Source organism: Oncorhynchus mykiss, chromosome 26, assembly GCF_013265735.2.
Source record: "Oncorhynchus mykiss isolate Arlee chromosome 26, USDA_OmykA_1.1, whole genome shotgun sequence".
In the NCBI taxonomy this organism is placed as follows: Eukaryota; Metazoa; Chordata; class Actinopteri; order Salmoniformes; family Salmonidae; genus Oncorhynchus; species Oncorhynchus mykiss.
The window spans coordinates 46064106-46082739 of record NC_048590.1 but is presented as its reverse complement, the minus strand read 5'-3'; the positions used below and the strand labels follow the sequence as shown (position 1 = coordinate 46082739).

Genomic DNA, 18634 nt, shown 5'->3' with positions numbered 1-18634 from the left:
AAAATATGCAAATATTAGTTCTCTATATTTGACAAAACATATCTTAACAATCAGTCCTCCAAAGAACCATTCTATGGATGAAATGTTGTGAAAATCCCCCCAAATCATGGTCCCCCCCTCCCGCTTTCTTGATGAATCACCTTGCATGTCAGGTCTATGCTACACTTGGTTATCTGTAAATTATATGGTGTTGTCAAAAATCGACCTATTTGTGATATTTTTTTATTCTTGAAATAGGTGGTGGTTTAGCAGTTGGAACCCTTCTACTCATAGGTAAGTCTAATTCTACATTTTCCATTGTACATTTAGACCATTTATGAGTAGAGGTACTACTGTACCTTGTCCAAGATGTACCTGTAGCCTAGGTAACCTACTCCTTTTAATATCCAATAACCTTATGTTCAGACATAAACTGACAGCCAAAACAGACAAATACTCTATCTAAACGAGAATCGATTCTCAATTGCGATACGGTTCTATAAGGCATTCTAGGGCGTCCCTCTTCCGTTACACACTGGTGATTGGAGATGCTCGATAGCAATAGATTGTCCTTATCACTTAGATGACCTTTCACGTGTGCTTCTCACTTGCTTTAGTGGGTTTAGCAGAGGGCACTGCTTGTTTTTGACCAACAAGCAGAAAGCTGTTTTGCCTGACACCTGCCATCCAAGTCCCTTAAAACAATACACCCTTGTAGATAAGTTGTTGATAACCGGTAGACAAGTTGTGTTCCTTCCGATCACCTAGAAAGCGAATGATCTGGCCCTCATTGGTTGAGGTGTGTATAACCTAGCCTGGCAGTCAGATGTGTTTGTTCTTAGCCACACCCCCCCCATCATGTTTACCCACCTTTTTTATTTTGTGTGATAATTTACCCCCCTTTTGCAGAGAAAAACAACAAACATTTTAGAGCAATTTAGGGTGGTGTATATAATATTACTGGTCTCGGGCTCCCTAGGTGTATATAATATTACTGGTTTCGGGCTCCCTAGGTGTATATAATATTACTGGTCTCGGGCTCCCTAGGTGTATGTAATATCACTGGTCTCGGGCTTCCTAGGTGTATATAATATCACTGGTCTCGGGCTCCCTAGGTGAATATAATATCACTGGTCTCGTGCTCCCTAGGTGTATATAATATCACTGGTCTCGGGCTCCCTAGGTGAATACAGTTGAAGTCAGAAGTTTACATACACCTTAGCCAAATACATTTAAACTCAGTTTTTCCCAATTACTGACATTTAATCCAAGTAAAAATGTAATGTCTTAGGTGAGTTAGGATCACCACTTTATTTTAGGAATGTGAAATGTCAGAATAATAGTAGAGAGTGATTTATTTAAGCTTTTATTTCTTTCATGACATTTCCAGTGGGTCAGAAGTTTACATATACTCAATTAGTATTTGGTAGCATTGTCTTTAAATTTAACTTGGGTCAAACATTTCAGGTAGCCTTCCACAAGCTTCCCACAATAAGTTGGTTGAATTTTGGCCCAGTCCTCCTGACAGAGCTGGTGTAACTGAGTCAGGTTTGTAGGCTTCCTTGCTCGCACACAATTTTTCAGTTCTGCCCACAAATGTTCTATAGGATTGAGGTCAGGGCTTTGTGATGGCCACTCCAATACCATGACTTTGTTGTCCTTAAGCCATTTTGCCACAACTTTGGAAGTATGCTTGGGGTCATTGTCCATTTGAAAGACCCATTTGCGACCATGCTTTAACTTTCTGACTGATTTCTTGAGATGTTTCTTCAATATATCCACATAATTTCCCTACCTCATGATGCCATCTATTTTGTGAAGTGCACCAGTCCCTCTTGCAGCAAAGCACCCCCACAACATGATGTTGCCACCCCCGTGCTTCACGGTTTGGATGGTGTTCTTCTGCTTGCCTCCCCCTTTTCCCTCCAAACATAACGATGGTCATTATGGCCAAACGGTTCTATTTTTGTTTCATCAGACCAGAGGACATTTCTCCAAAAACATACGATCTTTGTCCCCATGTGCAGTTAGTTGCAAACCGTAGTCTGGCTTTTTTATGGCGGTTTTGGAGTAGTGGCCTTCCTTGCTGAGCAGCCTTTCAGGTTATGTCGATATATGATATAGATACTTTTGTACCTGTTTCCTCCAGCATCTTCACAAGGTCCTTTGCTGTTCTGGGATTGATTTGCACTTTTCACACCAAAGTACGTTCATCTCTAGGAGACAGAATGCGTCTTCTTCTTGTGATGGCTGCGTGGTCCCATGGTGTTTATACTTGCGTACTATTGTTTGTACAGATGAACGTGGTACCTTCAGGCATTTGTAAATTGCTCCCAAGGATGAATCAAACTTGTGGAGTTCTGCAATTTATTTTCTGAGGTCTTGGCTGATTTCTTTTGATTTTCCCATGATGTCAAGCAAAGAGGTACTGAGTTTGAAGGTAGGCCTTGAAATACATCCACAGGTACACCTCCAATTGACTCAAATGATGTAAATTATCCTATCAGAAGCTTCTAAAGCCATGACATCATTTTCTGGAATTTTCCAAGCTGTTTAAAGGCACAGTCAACTTAGTGTATGTAAACTTCTGACCCACTGGAATTGTGATACAGTGAAATAATCTGTCTGTAAACAATTGTTGGAAAAATTGCTTGTGTCATGCACAAAGTAGATGTCCTAACCGACTTGCCAAAATTTGTTTGTTAACAAGAAATTTGTGGAGTGGTTGAAAAACGAGTTTTAATGACTCCAACCTAAGTGTATGTAAACTTCTGACTTCAACTGTATAATATTACTTATCTCAGGCTTCCATAAGCTTTGGTATGAAATAATAACAATCATGGAGATGGACTAATGAGCAGGTTGTTCCAGTCCCAGGTAGACCAACTGCCACTCTGCCGTAGAGCAAGCCACTGACCCTGACTTCATCTGGCTGTACCCCAGCTGCATTCATGGAAGCTGTGTTCAATTCAAAGCCATGTTGGTTGATTGGGATAACAGTTTTCTGCTGTATGTGTTATTGTTATCTAGCATTACAGGCTGTACAGTATTTTTGCTCGCTGGTGAGGTGAAGTAGCCTAGCTGGTATCTCCTTGAAGCTGTCATTTGTGTGTATCAACTGATATTAGGCATATATTGCCTTGCCCTTCAATTTATCCCCCCCAATCGATGTGGGAGGCAGTGATTACAGTAGGTGTCCTGGAGGGTGGGTAGTTTGCCCCCGGTAATGTGTTGGGCAGACCGCACCACCCTCTGGAGAGCCTTGAAGTTGCGGGCGGTGCAGCTTCCGAACCAGGCGGTGATACAGCCCAACAGAATGCTTTCAATTGTGCATCTGTAAAAATGTGTGAGGGTTTTAGGTGACAAGCCAAATTTCTTTAGCCTCCTGAGGTTGAAGAGGCTCTGTTGCGCCTTCTTCACCACACTCTGTGTGGGTGGTCCATTTCAGTTTGTCAGTGATGTGTATGCCAAGGAACTTGGAGCTTTCCACCTTCTCCACTGCGGTCCCGTCGATGTAGATATGGGGGTGCACCCTCTGCTGTTTCCTGAAGTCCACGATCATCTCCTTTGTTTTGTTGGTGTTGAGTGAGAGGTTGTTTTCCAGGCACCACACTCCCAGAGCCCTCATCTCCTCTTGTAGGCCGTCTCGTCATCGTTGGGAATCAAGCCTACTACTGGTGTGTCATCTGCAAACTTGATGATTGATTTGGAGGCGTGCTTGGCCATGCAGTGTGGGTGAACAGGGAGTACAGGAAGGGGCTGAGCACACACCCTTGTGGGATCCCAGTGTTGAGGATCACCACCTGGGGGCAGCCTGTCAGGAAGTCCAGGACCCAATTGCACGGGGCGGGGTTCAGACCCAGTGCCTCAAACTTAATGATGAGCTTTGTGGGTACTATGGTGTTGAATACTGAGCTATAGTCCAATAAACAATGTTCTTACATAGGTACTCCTCTTGTCCAGATGGGATAGAGCAGTGTGCAGAGTGATGGTGATTGCATCGTCTGTTGATCTATTGGGGCGGTAAGCCAATTGAAGTGGGTATTGGGTGGCAGGTAAGGTAGAGGTTACATGATACTTGACTAGTCTCTCAAAGCACTTCATGATGACAGAGGTGAGTGCTACGGGGCAATATTTATTAAGTTCAGTTACCTTTGCCTTCTTGGGTACAGGAACAATGGTGGCCATCTTGAAGCATGTGGGGACAGCAGACTGGGATAGGGAGAGATTGAATATGCCTGTAAACACACCAGCCAGCTAGCTGGTATGCGCATGCTCTGAGGACGCAGCTAGGGATGCCGTCTGGTCCGGCAGCCTTGCGATGGTTAACACATTTAAATGTTTTACTCACGTCGGCCATGGAGGAGGAGAGCCCACAGTCCTTGGTAGTGGGCCGCGTCGGTGGCACTGTGTTATCCTCAAAGCTTGCAAATAATGTGTTTAGCCTGTCCAGAAGCAAGACGTCGATATAGGCGATGTGGCTGGTTTTCCTTTTGTAGTCCGTGATTGTCTGTATTCGCTGCCACATACGTCTCATGTCTGAGCCGTTGAATTGCGACTCCACTTTATCTCTATACTGACGTTTAGCTTGTTTGATTTCCCTGTGGAGTGAATAACTACACTGTTTATATTCTGCCATATAACCAGGCACCTTGCTCTGGTTAAATGCGGTGGTTCACGCTTTCAGTTTCGCGCGAATGCTACCATCTGTCCACGGTTTCTGGTTAGGGTAGGTTTGAATAGTCACAGTGGGTACTCCATCTCCTATAAACTTCCTTATGAACTCAGTCACCGTATCCGTGTATGCGTCTAGATTATTTTCGCAGGCTACCTGGAACATATCAGAGTGCACGTGATCAAAACAATCCTGAAGCGTGGCTAACCATCTCCACCCCCCCCTCCCCCACCATCTCCACTCCACCATTTCCACCCCCTTCAGATACGTGAGACAGGGCCATTCCATCTCCATGTTAAAAGCCAAATCCTAGAGGTCACTTCCCCTTTAAGATCCCACATCAAAATGAGCAAAAAAAAGAGCACCAAAAAAGGAAAACCTGTTAAGACAAAAAGTAATTCCCCCTCTGACTGTTCAGAGAGTGACTGATCTGTCGTGGGGTCCTGTGGTCACAACCCACCAAGAGGTGACTCTACTGCTTCAACCCTCCAACCCGCCCCCCGTCACTCCCCACTCTCTCTCTTCTTTTCTCAACCCCCTCCTCCTCAGCAGCCTAATGACTCCCTCAGGTTCTATTTGGAAGGGCTCCCATAGAAAGGCAGGGCACAATGGGCCTCATCTGGAGAGGGCCCATCTGGGAGGCTTTGTGGGCCCTGCTGAAAGCCACAAAGGTCCTGCTGACCTAGAAAGCCATCAATAAGAGGACAGGGAGCCCCACCGACGACAAATTGAAGAGGCAGGGAATTTCCTGGGCCATCCCGGGAGCTGTCCCATCATGGGTGAGGAATGAGGAGACAGGCCAGGAATGTCGGGGGGGGGGGGGGGGGGGGGGGGGGAGTACATTCCCCAGGTGTTCCTGGATGGCTCTGCGTTATTCCCGAGCTGTCGGATGTGATGTCAGCTTTATGGCTGTCACCTTTAACTGTCACTGTCCTTTGTGTGTGTGCCCACTGTCTGCCATTGTGTGCAGAGGCCAGAGACTGCTTTACAAAATGGTGGTTTGTGGCTGTGACAAGAAGCAGCAGTGGTATGTGGGGTTGTAGAATAAGGAAGTAGGAAGTGGGCCTACGTTGTGGTTGGGTGGTGGGTGCTTTGTGGTCTGAGGTAGCCATCTGTGGTAGAATGTGTCCCTCACTCACTAGTCACTAGTCCTCACTGTCACTCAGGACTTCAATACAGACGTAAATTAGACCAGAATGCAAGCTCTTCCAAGTGTTAGTCTCTTTTGTCCTGAAGCTGCAAACACAGCTCTCGGAGTTCCACTAGAATTAGGCCTGGTGTCTCACTGTTGTGTTGTGTTTGACATTTAGACTGCATGTCTTTTTGGATGTAAATGTCACCTGATGCCTTTTTCTACACACCTAAACCAGCGTTCACTTCTGAATTGAATAGTGTTCATATGAATTACACCAACAAACACAAGACCATCATCACCATCATAATCCTGAGAGAACAACAGTGAATTAAAGTGAGCTGTGTGTCAAGAAATTGTCTACCATTGAAATGAGTTGACTTGACTCACACATCAACAAAATAAACACACAACGGTCATTTCATTGGCATGAAGAAACACTCCCGACTCTGAATGCATGGTTGAGTTCCACATCTCTGTCATTTAGCTGACAGGGGGCTCATACCTCCATGAGAACTCTGGTGAATCCTCCACACAGGATGTCCTATCCCCTCTTCAAGATGGTGGAGGAGATTATGTGTGGCTCACCCCTTTCTGTGAGAGGTGTGGCTGTCGTCTCATATGATTGGGAGCTCTGGTTCAGGAGATGACACCTGTGTCCCTGTGTCGTGTCCATTCTCCCCACCTCCCTCACTAAGAGTGACTGGTCATTACATCCATTCCAGACAGGTAGTGTGACAGATCCCCATCTGTTGTGTTGTGATTAGGCTCATCCAGGTGTAAGGTGTTACCTTGGGAAACACTGTGGCTTTATGTGAACAGCGTCTTTTACTGTCAATGTAGATAGACATTTAAACTTCATCACCTCTATGCTGTGTACATGTGTTTATAATGTCATTTGTTTCTTCCCTTTTTGAGACTAAAGTGGCAGGGATCTGTGTCAATGATGCTGTTCTCTGTGTAGGTAGGAGGACACTATGACAGTGGGACCTAACGTTACGTTATGTGTGTTGTTTCTCAGAGGAGGACCGATATGACAGCTACTCTCGTATGCTGTTCAAGTACTTCCTGGCAGAGGGGGTGGTGTGTGGACATGAACTCTACGTGGCGTCTGCTCTGGACCACCCCAATGACATCCTACAGGTGTGTGTGTGTACTGTCAGTCTGTCCCACTGGGTGGACAGACTTCGAGGGTGGTGTGTGTTGGGGGGGACGGCATTGTTGAGATGTTTCCGGATACATCACTCTGAAGGGGAGCAGAGCTCCTAAAGCTGTTTCCCACTCGGCAACACAGGAGGAGGGGAACTCCCATACTGATTGATAGTGGGCGGGGTCACAACTTAACCCCCTCTTTACATATCAAAGGGTTAGAGGAGGAGAGTAAGAGAGGAGGGAGGCCTCTGGTCTGGCATAATCAAATCATATTGGTCCCCAATTCAATCAGTTGCAGAAAAGGAAAATTGCAGAGCCAGGAACTGTACGGTAGTTTCTTTCCTCTGCGATTGATTGAACTGCGACCCTAGAAAGATGGTGCCAATGGAGAAGTTCCAACCCAACTTTGCTATATAGTAACTTTTATTGTGTTTCTCGACTTTTTTGTACAGACAGTTTGTACAGACAATACTATTATCACATATGACCACCAAGTACTTCTGGACATCAGATCGACAGTTACTAACCTTGATTCTGACTTCAAATACGACTTCAACTCCGACTCAGCTGTTCTACTGATCATACTGGACCCTATTCCTTTGTTCCATGCGCTAACAAAACACCACAGGTGTAAACGCGGGAGATGCTGCAATGTTATGTCCTACTGAAACGAGGCTGGATGATGACGCTATGCACCTAGTACTGGGTGGATTCTCCATGCAGCGGCAGGATCGGAAGGAGGCTTCGGGGAGAACAAGAGGAGGCAGTGTGTTTTTTCCTAAATAACAACTGGTGTGCTGCTTCAAGTGTGAAGGACATCTGGAGCTTTTGCTCACCTGATATCGAATACCTAATGGTAAGCTGCAGACTCTTATCTACCAAGAGCGTTCTCATCTGTAATTATCACGGCTGTCTACATTCCTCCACAGGCCAACACCACTCTGGTACTCGACAAACTGTATGGGTCCATAAACAAACAAGAAACCGCTCATCCAGAGGCAGCGTTCCTGGTGGGTGAGACTTTAAGGCAGTGAGACTTAACCTCACTTCTACCAACAAGTCTCCTGCACCGCTAGGGGTGATACAACTCTAGACCACTTTTATTCTACCAACAGAAATGCATACAGGGCCCTCCCTCGTCCTCCGTTTAGCAGATCTAACCACGACTCCATTCTCCTGCTTCCTGTTTACAAACAAAAGCTCAAACAGGAAGTACCAGTGACGCGCTCAATGTGGAAATGGTCGGACGAAGCAGATGCGAGGCTACAAGACTGTTTTGCTAGTACAGACTGGAATGTGTTGCTGTACAGACTGGGATGTGTTGTTGTACAGACTGGATGTGTTGTTGTACAGACTGGGATGTGTTGCGGTACAGACTGGGATGTGTTGTGGGATTCATCGGATAACATTGAGGAGTTTACCACAACAGTCATGGAATTCATTAATAAGTGAATAGACGATATTGTCCCCACAGTGACTATAAGAACATATCCCAAACAAAAACCATATGGATTACAGGCAATATCCATGCTGGACTAAAGGCTAGAGCCTTTACAATGAACAGGGCACGGACATGGACCCATACAAGAAATCCTGCTACGACCTGCGAGACATCAAACATGCAAAAGGCCAAGGATGAATGTGGAATCCTATTTAACCGACACTAAACCTCAACACGGAGGCCCCTCAGGGGTGTGTGCTTAGTCCCCTCCTGTACTCACTGTACACACATGGCTGCGTGGTGCACACGACTCCAACACCATCATCTTTTCTGACAACACGACGGTGGTAAGCCTGATCACCAACGGCGATGAGTCAGCCTACAGGGAGGAGGTCAGAGACTTAGCAGTGTGGTGCCAGGACAACATCCTCTCCCTCAATGTTAGTAAGACCAAGGAGCTGATCGTGGACTACAGGATAAAGAGGGGAGAGCACACCCCCATCCAAATCAATTGGGCTGTTGTGGAGGGGGTTGAGAGCTTTAAGTTCCTTCACATCCACATCACTAAGGACATGACAAGGTCCACACACACCTGCTCAATCGTGAAGAGGGCACGGCAGCACCTCTTCTCACTCAGTAGGCTAAAAAGATTAGGCATGGTCCCTCAGATCCTCAAAACGTTCTACAGCTGCACCATCGAAAGCATCTTGACCGGCTGCGTCCCTCTTGGCATGGCTATTGCCACACCCTTGACCACAAAGACCTACAAAGGGGGGTGCGGACAGCCCAGTACATCACTGGGGTTGTATTGTTTTATTTATCAAAAATAAAAAACAGAAATACCTTTTATTTCCGTAAGTATTCAGACCTTTTGCTATGAGATTCTAAATTGAGCCCAGGTGCATCCTGTTTCCATTGATCATCCTTCAGATGTTTCTACATCTTGGGGTCCACCTGTAGTAAATTCAATTGACTGAACAGTGTTTGTAAAGGCACACACCTGTCCATATAAGGTCCCACAGTTGACAGTGCATGTCAGAGCAAAAAGCAAGTCATGAGGTCGAAGGAATTGTCTGTAGAGCTGAGACAGGATTTTGTTGAGGCACAGATTTGGGAAAAGGTACCAAACATTTCTGTAGCATTGAAGAGGCCATTGTGTTCTTGAGGACCTATCATTCTTAAATCGAAGATGTTTGGAAGCACCAAGACTCTTCCTAGAGCCATCCTCCCGTCCAAACTGAGCAATCAGGGAGGTGACCAAGATTCACTGTTCTGATGAAACCGAGATTTAACAATTTGGCCTGAATGCCAAATGTCACATCTGGAGGTAACCAGGTACCACTCATCACCTGGCCTGTAACATCCCTACGGTGAAGCATGGTGGTGGCAGCCTCATTCTGTGGGTATGTTTTTCAGCGGCAGGGACTGAGAGACTAGTCAGGATCGAGGGAAAGATGAACGGAGCAAAGTACAGAGATCCTTAATGAAAACCTGCTCCAGAGCGCTCAGGACCTCAGACTGGGGCAAAGTCTCACCTTCCAACAGGACAACCCCCCCTAACAGCCCGCCAAGACAACTCAGGAGTGGCTTCGGGACAAGTCTCTGAATGTCCTTGAGTTCCCCAGCCGATCGAACATCTCTGGAGAGACCTGAAAATGGCTGTGCAGCGACCCCCCCCCCCCCCCCCCCCCCATCCAATCTGACAGAGCTTGAAAGGATCTGCAGAAGAGAATGTGAGAAACTCCCCAAATACAGATGTTGCAAGCTTGTAGCGTCATACCCAAGAAGACTCAAGGCTTTAATCGCTGCCAAAGGTGCTTCAACAAAGTACTGAGTAAAAGGTCTGAATACTTACTTACAAGTTTGGACACACCTACTCATTCAAGGGTTTATTTTTACTTTGTAGGATCATTTTGAAGACTTTTTAAAACTATGAAATAACACAAAAAAAGTGTTAAACAAATCAAAATATATTTTATAATTGATATTCTTCAAGTAGCCCCCCTTTGCCTTGATGACAGCTATGCACACTCTTGGCATTCTCTCAACCAGCTTCATGAGGTAGTCACCTGGAATACATTTCAATTAACAGTTGTGACTTAAGTTCATTTGTGGAATTTCTTTCTTTCCTTAATGCGTTTGTGAAAAGGTAGGGGTGGTATACAGAAGATGGACATATTTAGTAAAATACCAAGTCTGTATTATGGCAAGAACAGCTCAAATAAGCAAAGAGAAAAGACAGTCCATTGCTTTGACACAAAGGTCAGTCAATCCGGAGAATTTCAAGAACTTTAAAAGTTTCTTCAAGTGCAGTCGCAAAAAACATCAAGTGCTATGATGAAACTGGCTCTCATGAGGACTACCATAGGAAAGGAAGACCCAGAGTTACCTCTGCTGCAGAGGATAAGTTCATTAGAGTTACCATGTTTCAGAGTTCATGTCACATCTCAACTGTTCAGAGGAGATTGTGTGAATCAGGCCTTCATTTTTAAATTTTTTTTATTTCACCTTTATTTAACCAGGTAGGCAAGTTGAGAACAAGTTCTCATTTACAATTGCAACCTGGCCAAGATAAAGAAAAGCAGTTCGACACATACAACAACACAGAGTTACACATGGAGTAAAACAAACATACAGTCAATAATACAGTATAAACAAGTCTATATACGATGTGAGCAAATGAGGTGATATAAGGGAGGTAAAGGAGAAAAAAAAATTGTAATTGTCGAGTTGCTGCAAAGAAACCACTACTAAAGGACACCAATAATAAGAAGAGACTTGCTCGGGCCAAGAAACATGAGCAATGGACATTAGACCGGTGGAAATCGGTCTGTTGGTCTGATGAGTCTAAACTTGACATTTTTGGTTCCAACTGCTGTGTCTTTGTGAGACGCAAAGTAGGTGAATGGATGATCTCTGCCTGTGTGGTTCCCACCGTGAAGCATGGAGGAGGAGGTGTGATGGTGTGGAAGTGCTTTGCTGGTGACACTCTGTGATTTTATTTAGAATTCATGTCACACTTAACCAGCATGGCTACCACAGCATTCTGCAACGATACACCATCCCATCTGGTTTGGGCTTATTGGGACTATCATTTGTTTTTCAACAGGACAATGACCCAACACACCTCCAGGCTGTGTACAGGCTATTTTACCAAGAAGGAGATTGATGGAGTGCTGCATCAGATGACCTGGCCACCACAATCACCCGACCTCAACCCAATTGAGATGGTTAGGGATGAGTTGGACCACGGAGTGAAGGACAATCAGCCAAAAGGTTCTCAGCATATGTGGGAACTCCTTCAAGACTTTTGGAAAACTTTTCTGGTGAAGCTTGTTGAGAGAATGCCAAGAGTGTGCAAAGCTGTCATCAAGGCAAAGGGTGGCTACTTTTGAAGAATCTCAAATATAAAATATATTTTGATTTGTTTAACGCCTTTTTGGTTCCACACGATTCTATATGTGTTATTTCATAGTTTCGATGTCTTCACTATTAAAATGGAATTTTATAGTAAGGCTGTAACATAACAAAATGTGGAAAAGGTGAGGGGTTTGAATACTTTCTGAATGCACTGTAGGTCCATTCATGTGTATTTTATTTTATCCCTGTTACTGTTATGTTTTTTATTGTTTAATAACTCTGCATTGTTGGGAAAGGCTCGTAAGCATGCATTTCAATGTTTAGTCTACACCAGCTGTATTCGGCGCATGTGATGAATACAATTCTATTCGATTTAGATTTAGAAGCTTTGGTTTGAACTGGTCATATTGGTGGTGCTTTGCAACCCTACACCATGCTTCTGGGCTCAACGTTGTTTTGACCAGACTATTGGTGTAGCCTACGTCATAGCTATGTGTCTGACGTGCGTGAGATGTGTATGAATGAAGGTCAAGCTGGTGTGTGTGTGTGTTACAGTGAAGTGCGTGTTAGAGGAGGTGTCTGAGGGGACTGTCTGCGTCTGAACTCTGAAGGGCAGGTTGCTCAGTCCTGTGTTTTCCATGTCAGTCTCTCTATCTAGCTCTCTCTCTGTCTCTGTCTCAATTCAACTTAAGGTCTTTATCGGCATGGTAAACATATTGTTTACGTTGCCAAAGCAGGTGAAATGGATCAACAAAAGTGAAATAAACAATGAAAAAATGAACAGTAAACATTACACTCACACAAGTTCCAAAATAATAAAGAATTTCAAATGTCATTATGTTAAAAAAAAGGGAAATAAATAAACATAAATATGGGTTGTATTCTCTCTCCCTCTTTCTCTATCTCTCGTTCTCTTTCGCAATCTCTTTCCATCTCTCTCTCTCTCCATTCCCCCCTCTCAGAGGCTTATTAAACCTGTCTACTCAGGTGTGTGTGTGTGTGTGTTAGACAGTCCCCCTCCTCTCAGGTTCCATCCCATTTGTAACAGACTCAGTCAGCTCTCTGAGAGATGTGCTCCGAGACCTGTCTAGTCAGTGTCTACTAATTGATTTAACCTCTGTGTCTCTGTCTGGAGGGACATGCCACTGTTAATGAGAAAACAACATGACACCTCATATACACTAGCTTCCTAGTCTACTACATGACAAGGACTCTTGTTTCACACAGTAACACAAAATGTATGTGTTGATTCATATTATTTGCCATCATGCTGAATTCCACACAATACAACCTGAAGACTGAATAAAATAGAATAGTGTGTAAACAATGCAATTGTGTTGTTATCTGTAGGAACTCCCCGCCCCCATCCTGGATGACATCGCCAGCCCCAAAACAGTGGAGGACCAGGCAAAGTCATGTGACCCTGAGAGTCAGGACGCCATGAAGATCGCCTGGCGCTACCAGCACCTGCCAAAAGTACAGGTAAGCGTATGTGTGTAGGCAGTCAAGGCATGGGGTCACAGGTCTAGCTCTTGGTTCTATGGGGGTGATGATTGTCTTCACCTCTAAATCCATCAGCTCCTAAACTCCTAGCCTCTCCATTCAGAGCTGGTGGAGATTACTCACACTTAGCTGCTGCTAGGTGGGGCCTGTCGACACACACATACACACCCTGCCTAGCCTGGGAAACCAGGGTACCTGCAGCCTATCTAATGGCACGCCACCCGCCTTAACCCTCATAACCCAGATCTGTCCCTCTGTCCCCTCTTAAATCCCTGTCTATCCCCTTACCAGGGGCACTGGCAATACACTCTTTCTTCCACTCTAAGGAATGGTGACCCCCTCCATCCTCCTCTCCTCCCCTCTCTCCCCTGCCCAGGCTATAATCCACATCGCTATGTGGATTAACAGCACACAGCAAGTCCCTGGAGATCTCTCTTTCTCTGTCTCTCTTTGGAAACGTCTTTATCTCTGTGTCTTTCCCTCACCTCTCCCCCTTCCCCAGCCTCCCAAAACCAGACTTTACAAACCAAACTGTCAATAAGCCCCAGCCAGAGGATTTACATCCCAAATTCACTCCCTGAGTCCCCCTCCACCCCCATTCCCCCTACACACCTCTCCTGCCAACCCTCTCCGCGTTGCCCTGTCTAATGAAGACATCAGATCAAAGGTGAGGTGGCCGGGGCCGGCCTGGAACACTAAGCGGTTCTCCCCCCTGCTTACAAAGAGAAGATGAGCCACTGACCCCCCCCCCCCCCCCCCCGACTCGCCCATCCTGTCAGGAGAGGGGCACACCGGGGGCCCTAATCCAGATTAGTGGTAGATTTAAGAGCCCGTCTGACAATGGGGCCCCTGGTTGCTTTCACTGGGGAGAGCAGGGCTACAGAACTCTCCCTTTCACCCAGGAGAAAACATCCTTCTACTCTCCCTCAGACCGGCACGGCTGTTTTCACAGCCACAAGTGGACGGTTATGTGGAGACATGATTAACATGCTGGTTGTAGTAGTTTAACTTCTCTGCAAGTTTTAATTTCATCAAACAGGATTTTGAAACACTTGTATGAACTATGAGCAGGTCATTTATTTAAAGTTATCATACTCTACTTGTTGAAAGTGAGGACGTTTCACACTTACGAAGTAGGATTATCTACCCTAGTTGCAATGTGATCAACAGCAGTGTCAAATGGACATGGCTTTTCTCTCAACACTAACTGTTGACCCTCAGACGGCCCTGGCGTCCTCGTCGAGGTTCGGACACTACTACGACGTCTCCAAGACAATGGACCCTGAGATCTGCCAGGCGGCCAGGTGCCACGGCTTCTACCTTCCAGAACACTCCACCGCTGTGACATCACCCACCGCCACCACCTCCGGCCAGAGGTAACCCGGCAACCCCTGAACACTACCCCACCCTTATCTCTTCATGGTGCTCAGTATTATTTACACAATATATTGTGAGAACTTAGTCAAAACCTGAGAAGCTCACCCTACAACCTGAGGAGCCAACCGTTGACACATATCTAGTAGTACACGTATCACGTTTTGGAAGCATCTAAGAGACACTATTGTCATAATTTAGAGAAGCTTTTGGATTAGGTTGGGATTAACCTACAGTGTGAAGAGTAATTGTAGATGGGCAATGCTTAGACAGTTACTCTAACTAAACCCCCCCCCCCATCAGATCAGGATGGTCTATTATGGTCAGTTTCTGATGTTTATAACCAGCTGGTTAAGCCTGTATAAAAACAGGGGCAGTCTCTAGGTAGGAAGGCTAGTTGGCTGAGATGAGACATTCAGCAGTGGTGAATGTAGAGGGACCGTTTGCTGTGAGTTTGTTTTGTTCATCGTTGAGTGTGCTTAGGGTTCAGAGGTCAGGCACACTATTTACATGAGAGAGAGCGGTGAGACACACACAAGCGCATATACACACACACACACACACACACAGTCAGATACCGAGTCAGACACGATTGGCAAACAGGCCAATCTGGAGCGGAGATGAGGTTTTATAGAACCCCTCTGCTTTCATGTCTGCAAACAAACACCCTTTAACTCTGGACCATGCAAACGCGAGTGAGTGTGTCTGGCCAATTTCAGTTGACTCATATTCACTATCACTGAGCAGTGTTGAGTAAATCATTGTCATAGGAAATCTTTTTTATTTTGTCCTTTATGTTGTTAGACAGAATCCATCCTTCTCCTGTCGTTCTGTGGGTTAGTAATTAAGTCTGACAGTGGCATTGCCATCATAGTGGCACTGCCCATCAGGTTCTCTGAATAGAACACTGATCTGCCAGACAACATGACAGCTGGTCAGCAGGACTATAGGCTATACCTGCACTGCTCACATAAACACACAGACAGACAAACAGACATACACACATTCTCACTCCCTAGCCTCCCCTCTTGCACCTGGCCACCACCCCATGTTGCTACCCTGGCTGTTAAATTGCTCCGTTTCACTCGCTGGCATAATTGGCACAAATTGCTCTCTAGGTGATACAGCCCCTGTTGTTGAAGACCAAGCCTCCCCTCTCTCTCCTTTCTCCTTAGAGTGGAGGACGAGGGATGTAGCATTGAGCTAATGTGGCCTCCCTGAGTATGATACTAATTAGCACATGCGCTAGCCCCCGTGGCTAAGCACCTAGCCCTCAGCACCACCTGAATGGAGGGTGCCCAGTGGGGGCGGACGAAGCACAATGCCCTCAAACACAATGGCCACCAAGTGGAGGAAGCCAGCCCGGGGCTGCCTCTGACTCCAGGAGGAGGGAAGGAAAGCTGGTGGAATGGTTCTGCTATGAACCCCTGCAGGGTCAGAAGGCGCCATTGTTTTTGTTAATGATGAACAATCGGAGGCAATATGTTCGTTCTATGTGTAGCTATATGAGGAAGTGTGTACTGTGTCTGCCTGGTGTTTGTTTAGGTATATGTGCCTGATGTCTGGCTGGTGTGTGTCTGTCTGTTCCCCTGTGGGTAAGAATGTTCTTTAGTTCTGTTAGCCTGTAATTGCTGGCTAGCGTAACGACCTACTGTAAGACTCAATGGACAGTGGTTGTTACTACAGCCAGCTGATCTTAAGGAAGGATTTCTGTGTAAAACTTTACCCTGGCCATGATGTTGGCACATGGTTGACTTGGCAGGAGGTTATGTTAGGGTGGTTTGTGGTTATTAGGGAAAGGCAGAGATCTATTGTGAGTGACTTGTGTCCCTTGTCAATGGTGCACATCTTACCCTTCATTAACCATTCAAACACTGTGCCCATCCAATCGTAACCAGCAACCCATTAAATAACCTTTCTCAGCTAGTGTGTGTGTGTGTGTCTGTGTGTGTCATTACACCTCCAATCGGACCCTCAGGGAGCTGACAGGCCACCACGTTTTAATTAGATTACCTGAATAAATGAATTGAATCTCTTGATAAGGCTCCTCCATTATATTCATCTGCTCTAGTGGTCATTGTAAAGCCCTGTCATGGGGGATAAGGAGCATTTGACTTCGTCTGTTGAGACTTGATACCTGTCCTGCAATAACCTCATGTTCTACTCCCTCCTTCCCTCTTTCTCCTCTCCTCCTCCATCCCTCTTTCTCCTTTCCTCTTCCCTCTCTTTACCCCTCCTCTCCGCCCTCTCTCCAGCCCTATGCCAGAGACCTACTCCTCTCTGCTGAACAATCTCCAGGAGGTCATCCACAGGGAAGGCTTTGATGGATCCGTCCCCCAGGTAGGTACGCTCACTCTCACACGTCCATAGTCCTGTCACTACCCCTATACTCCCAACCCATATTACAGCTATCCTCTATCCAAAGAGTTCCCCATATAGGGGTCCCAAAGACCTCCTGCCCCTTACAATGACCATATATACCAGTCCGCCCGGGCACACATTACTGTTAGCTATACTCTAACCTGCTCCTCTCTATTGTTAGCTCTACTCTAACCTGCTATACTCCAACCTGCTCCTCTCTACTGTTAGCTATACTCTAACCTGCTCCTCTCTACTGTTAGCTATACTCTAACCTGCTCCTCTCTACTGTTAGCTATACTCTAACCTGCTCCTCTCTACTGTTAGCTATACTCTAACCTGCTCCTCTCTACTGTTAGCTATACTCTAACCTGCTCCTCTCTGCTGTTAGCTATACTCTAACCTGCTCCTCTCTGCTGTTAGCTCTACTCTAACCTGCTCCTCTCTACTGTTAGCTCTACTCTAACCTGCTCCTCTCTGCTGTTAGCTCTACTCTAACCTGCTCCTCTCTACTGTTAGCTATACTCTAACCTGCTCCTCTCTGCTGTTAGCTCTACTCTAACCTGCTCCTCTCTACTGTTAGCTATACTCTAACCTGCTCCTCTCTGCTGTTAGCTCTACTCTAACCTGCTCCTCTCTACTGTTAGCTATACTCTAACCTGCTCCTCTTTACTGTTAGCTCTACTCTAACCTGCTCCTCTCTACTGTTAGCTCTACTCTAACCTGCTCCTCTCTACTGTTAGCTATACTCTAACCTGCTCCTCTTTACTGTTAGCTATACTCTAACCTGCTCCTCTCTACTGTTAGCTATACTCTAACCTGCTCCTCTCTACTGTTAGCTCTACTCTAACCTGCTCCTCTCTACTGTTAGCTCTACTCTAACCTGCTCCTCTCTAATGTTAGCTCTACTCTAACCTGCTCCTCTCTAATGTTAGCTCTACTCTAACCTGCTCCTCTCTACTGTTAGCTCTACTCTAACCTGCTCCTCTCTACTGTTAGCTATACTCTAACCTGCTCCTCTCTACTGTTAGCTATACTCTAACCTGCTCCTCTCTGCTGTTAGCTATACTCTAACCTGCTCCTCTCTGCTGTTAGCTCTACTCTAACCTGCTCCTCTCTACTGTTAGCTCTACTCTAACCTGCTCCTCTCTGCTGTTAGCTATACTCTAACCTGCTCCTCTCTGCTGTTAGCTCTACTCTAACCTGCTCCTCTCTACTGTTAGCTATACTCTAACCTGCTCCTCTCTGCTGTTAGCTCTACTCTAACCTGCTCCTCTCTGCTGTTAGCTCTACTCTAACCTGCTCCTCTCTACTGTTAGCTATACTCTAACCTGCTCCTCTCTGCTGTTAGCTCTACTCTAACCTGCTCCTCTCTACTGTTAGCTATACTCTAACCTGCTCCTCTTTACTGTTAGCTCTACTCTAACCTGCTCCTCTCTACTGTTAGCTCTACTCTAACCTGCTCCTCTCTACTGTTAGCTATACTCTAACCTGCTCCTCTTTACTGTTAGCTATACTCTAACCTGCTCCTCTTTACTGTTAGCTCTACTCTAACCTGCTCCTCTCTGCTGTTAGCTCTACTCTAACCTGCTCCTCTTTACTGTTAGCTCTACTCTAACCTGCTCCTCTTTACTGTTAGCTATACTCTAACCTGCTCCTC

At 45.8% G+C, this 18634-nt stretch overlaps 1 protein-coding gene across 1 annotated transcript in view; it reads left to right on the top strand.

Moving 5' to 3' along the window:
* Window positions 1–18634, top strand: part of LOC110506941 (elongator complex protein 4) — a 104998-nt gene that overhangs the window by 680 nt on the left and 85684 nt on the right. Inside the window, exons 2-6 of the mRNA XM_036963418.1 lie at window positions 238–273; window positions 6808–6929; window positions 13090–13221; window positions 14464–14618; window positions 16872–16956. Of these exons, the coding sequence (XP_036819313.1) occupies window positions 238–273; window positions 6808–6929; window positions 13090–13221; window positions 14464–14618; window positions 16872–16956 (530 nt within the window). The remainder of the gene's footprint in view (window positions 1–237; window positions 274–6807; window positions 6930–13089; window positions 13222–14463; window positions 14619–16871; window positions 16957–18634) is intronic.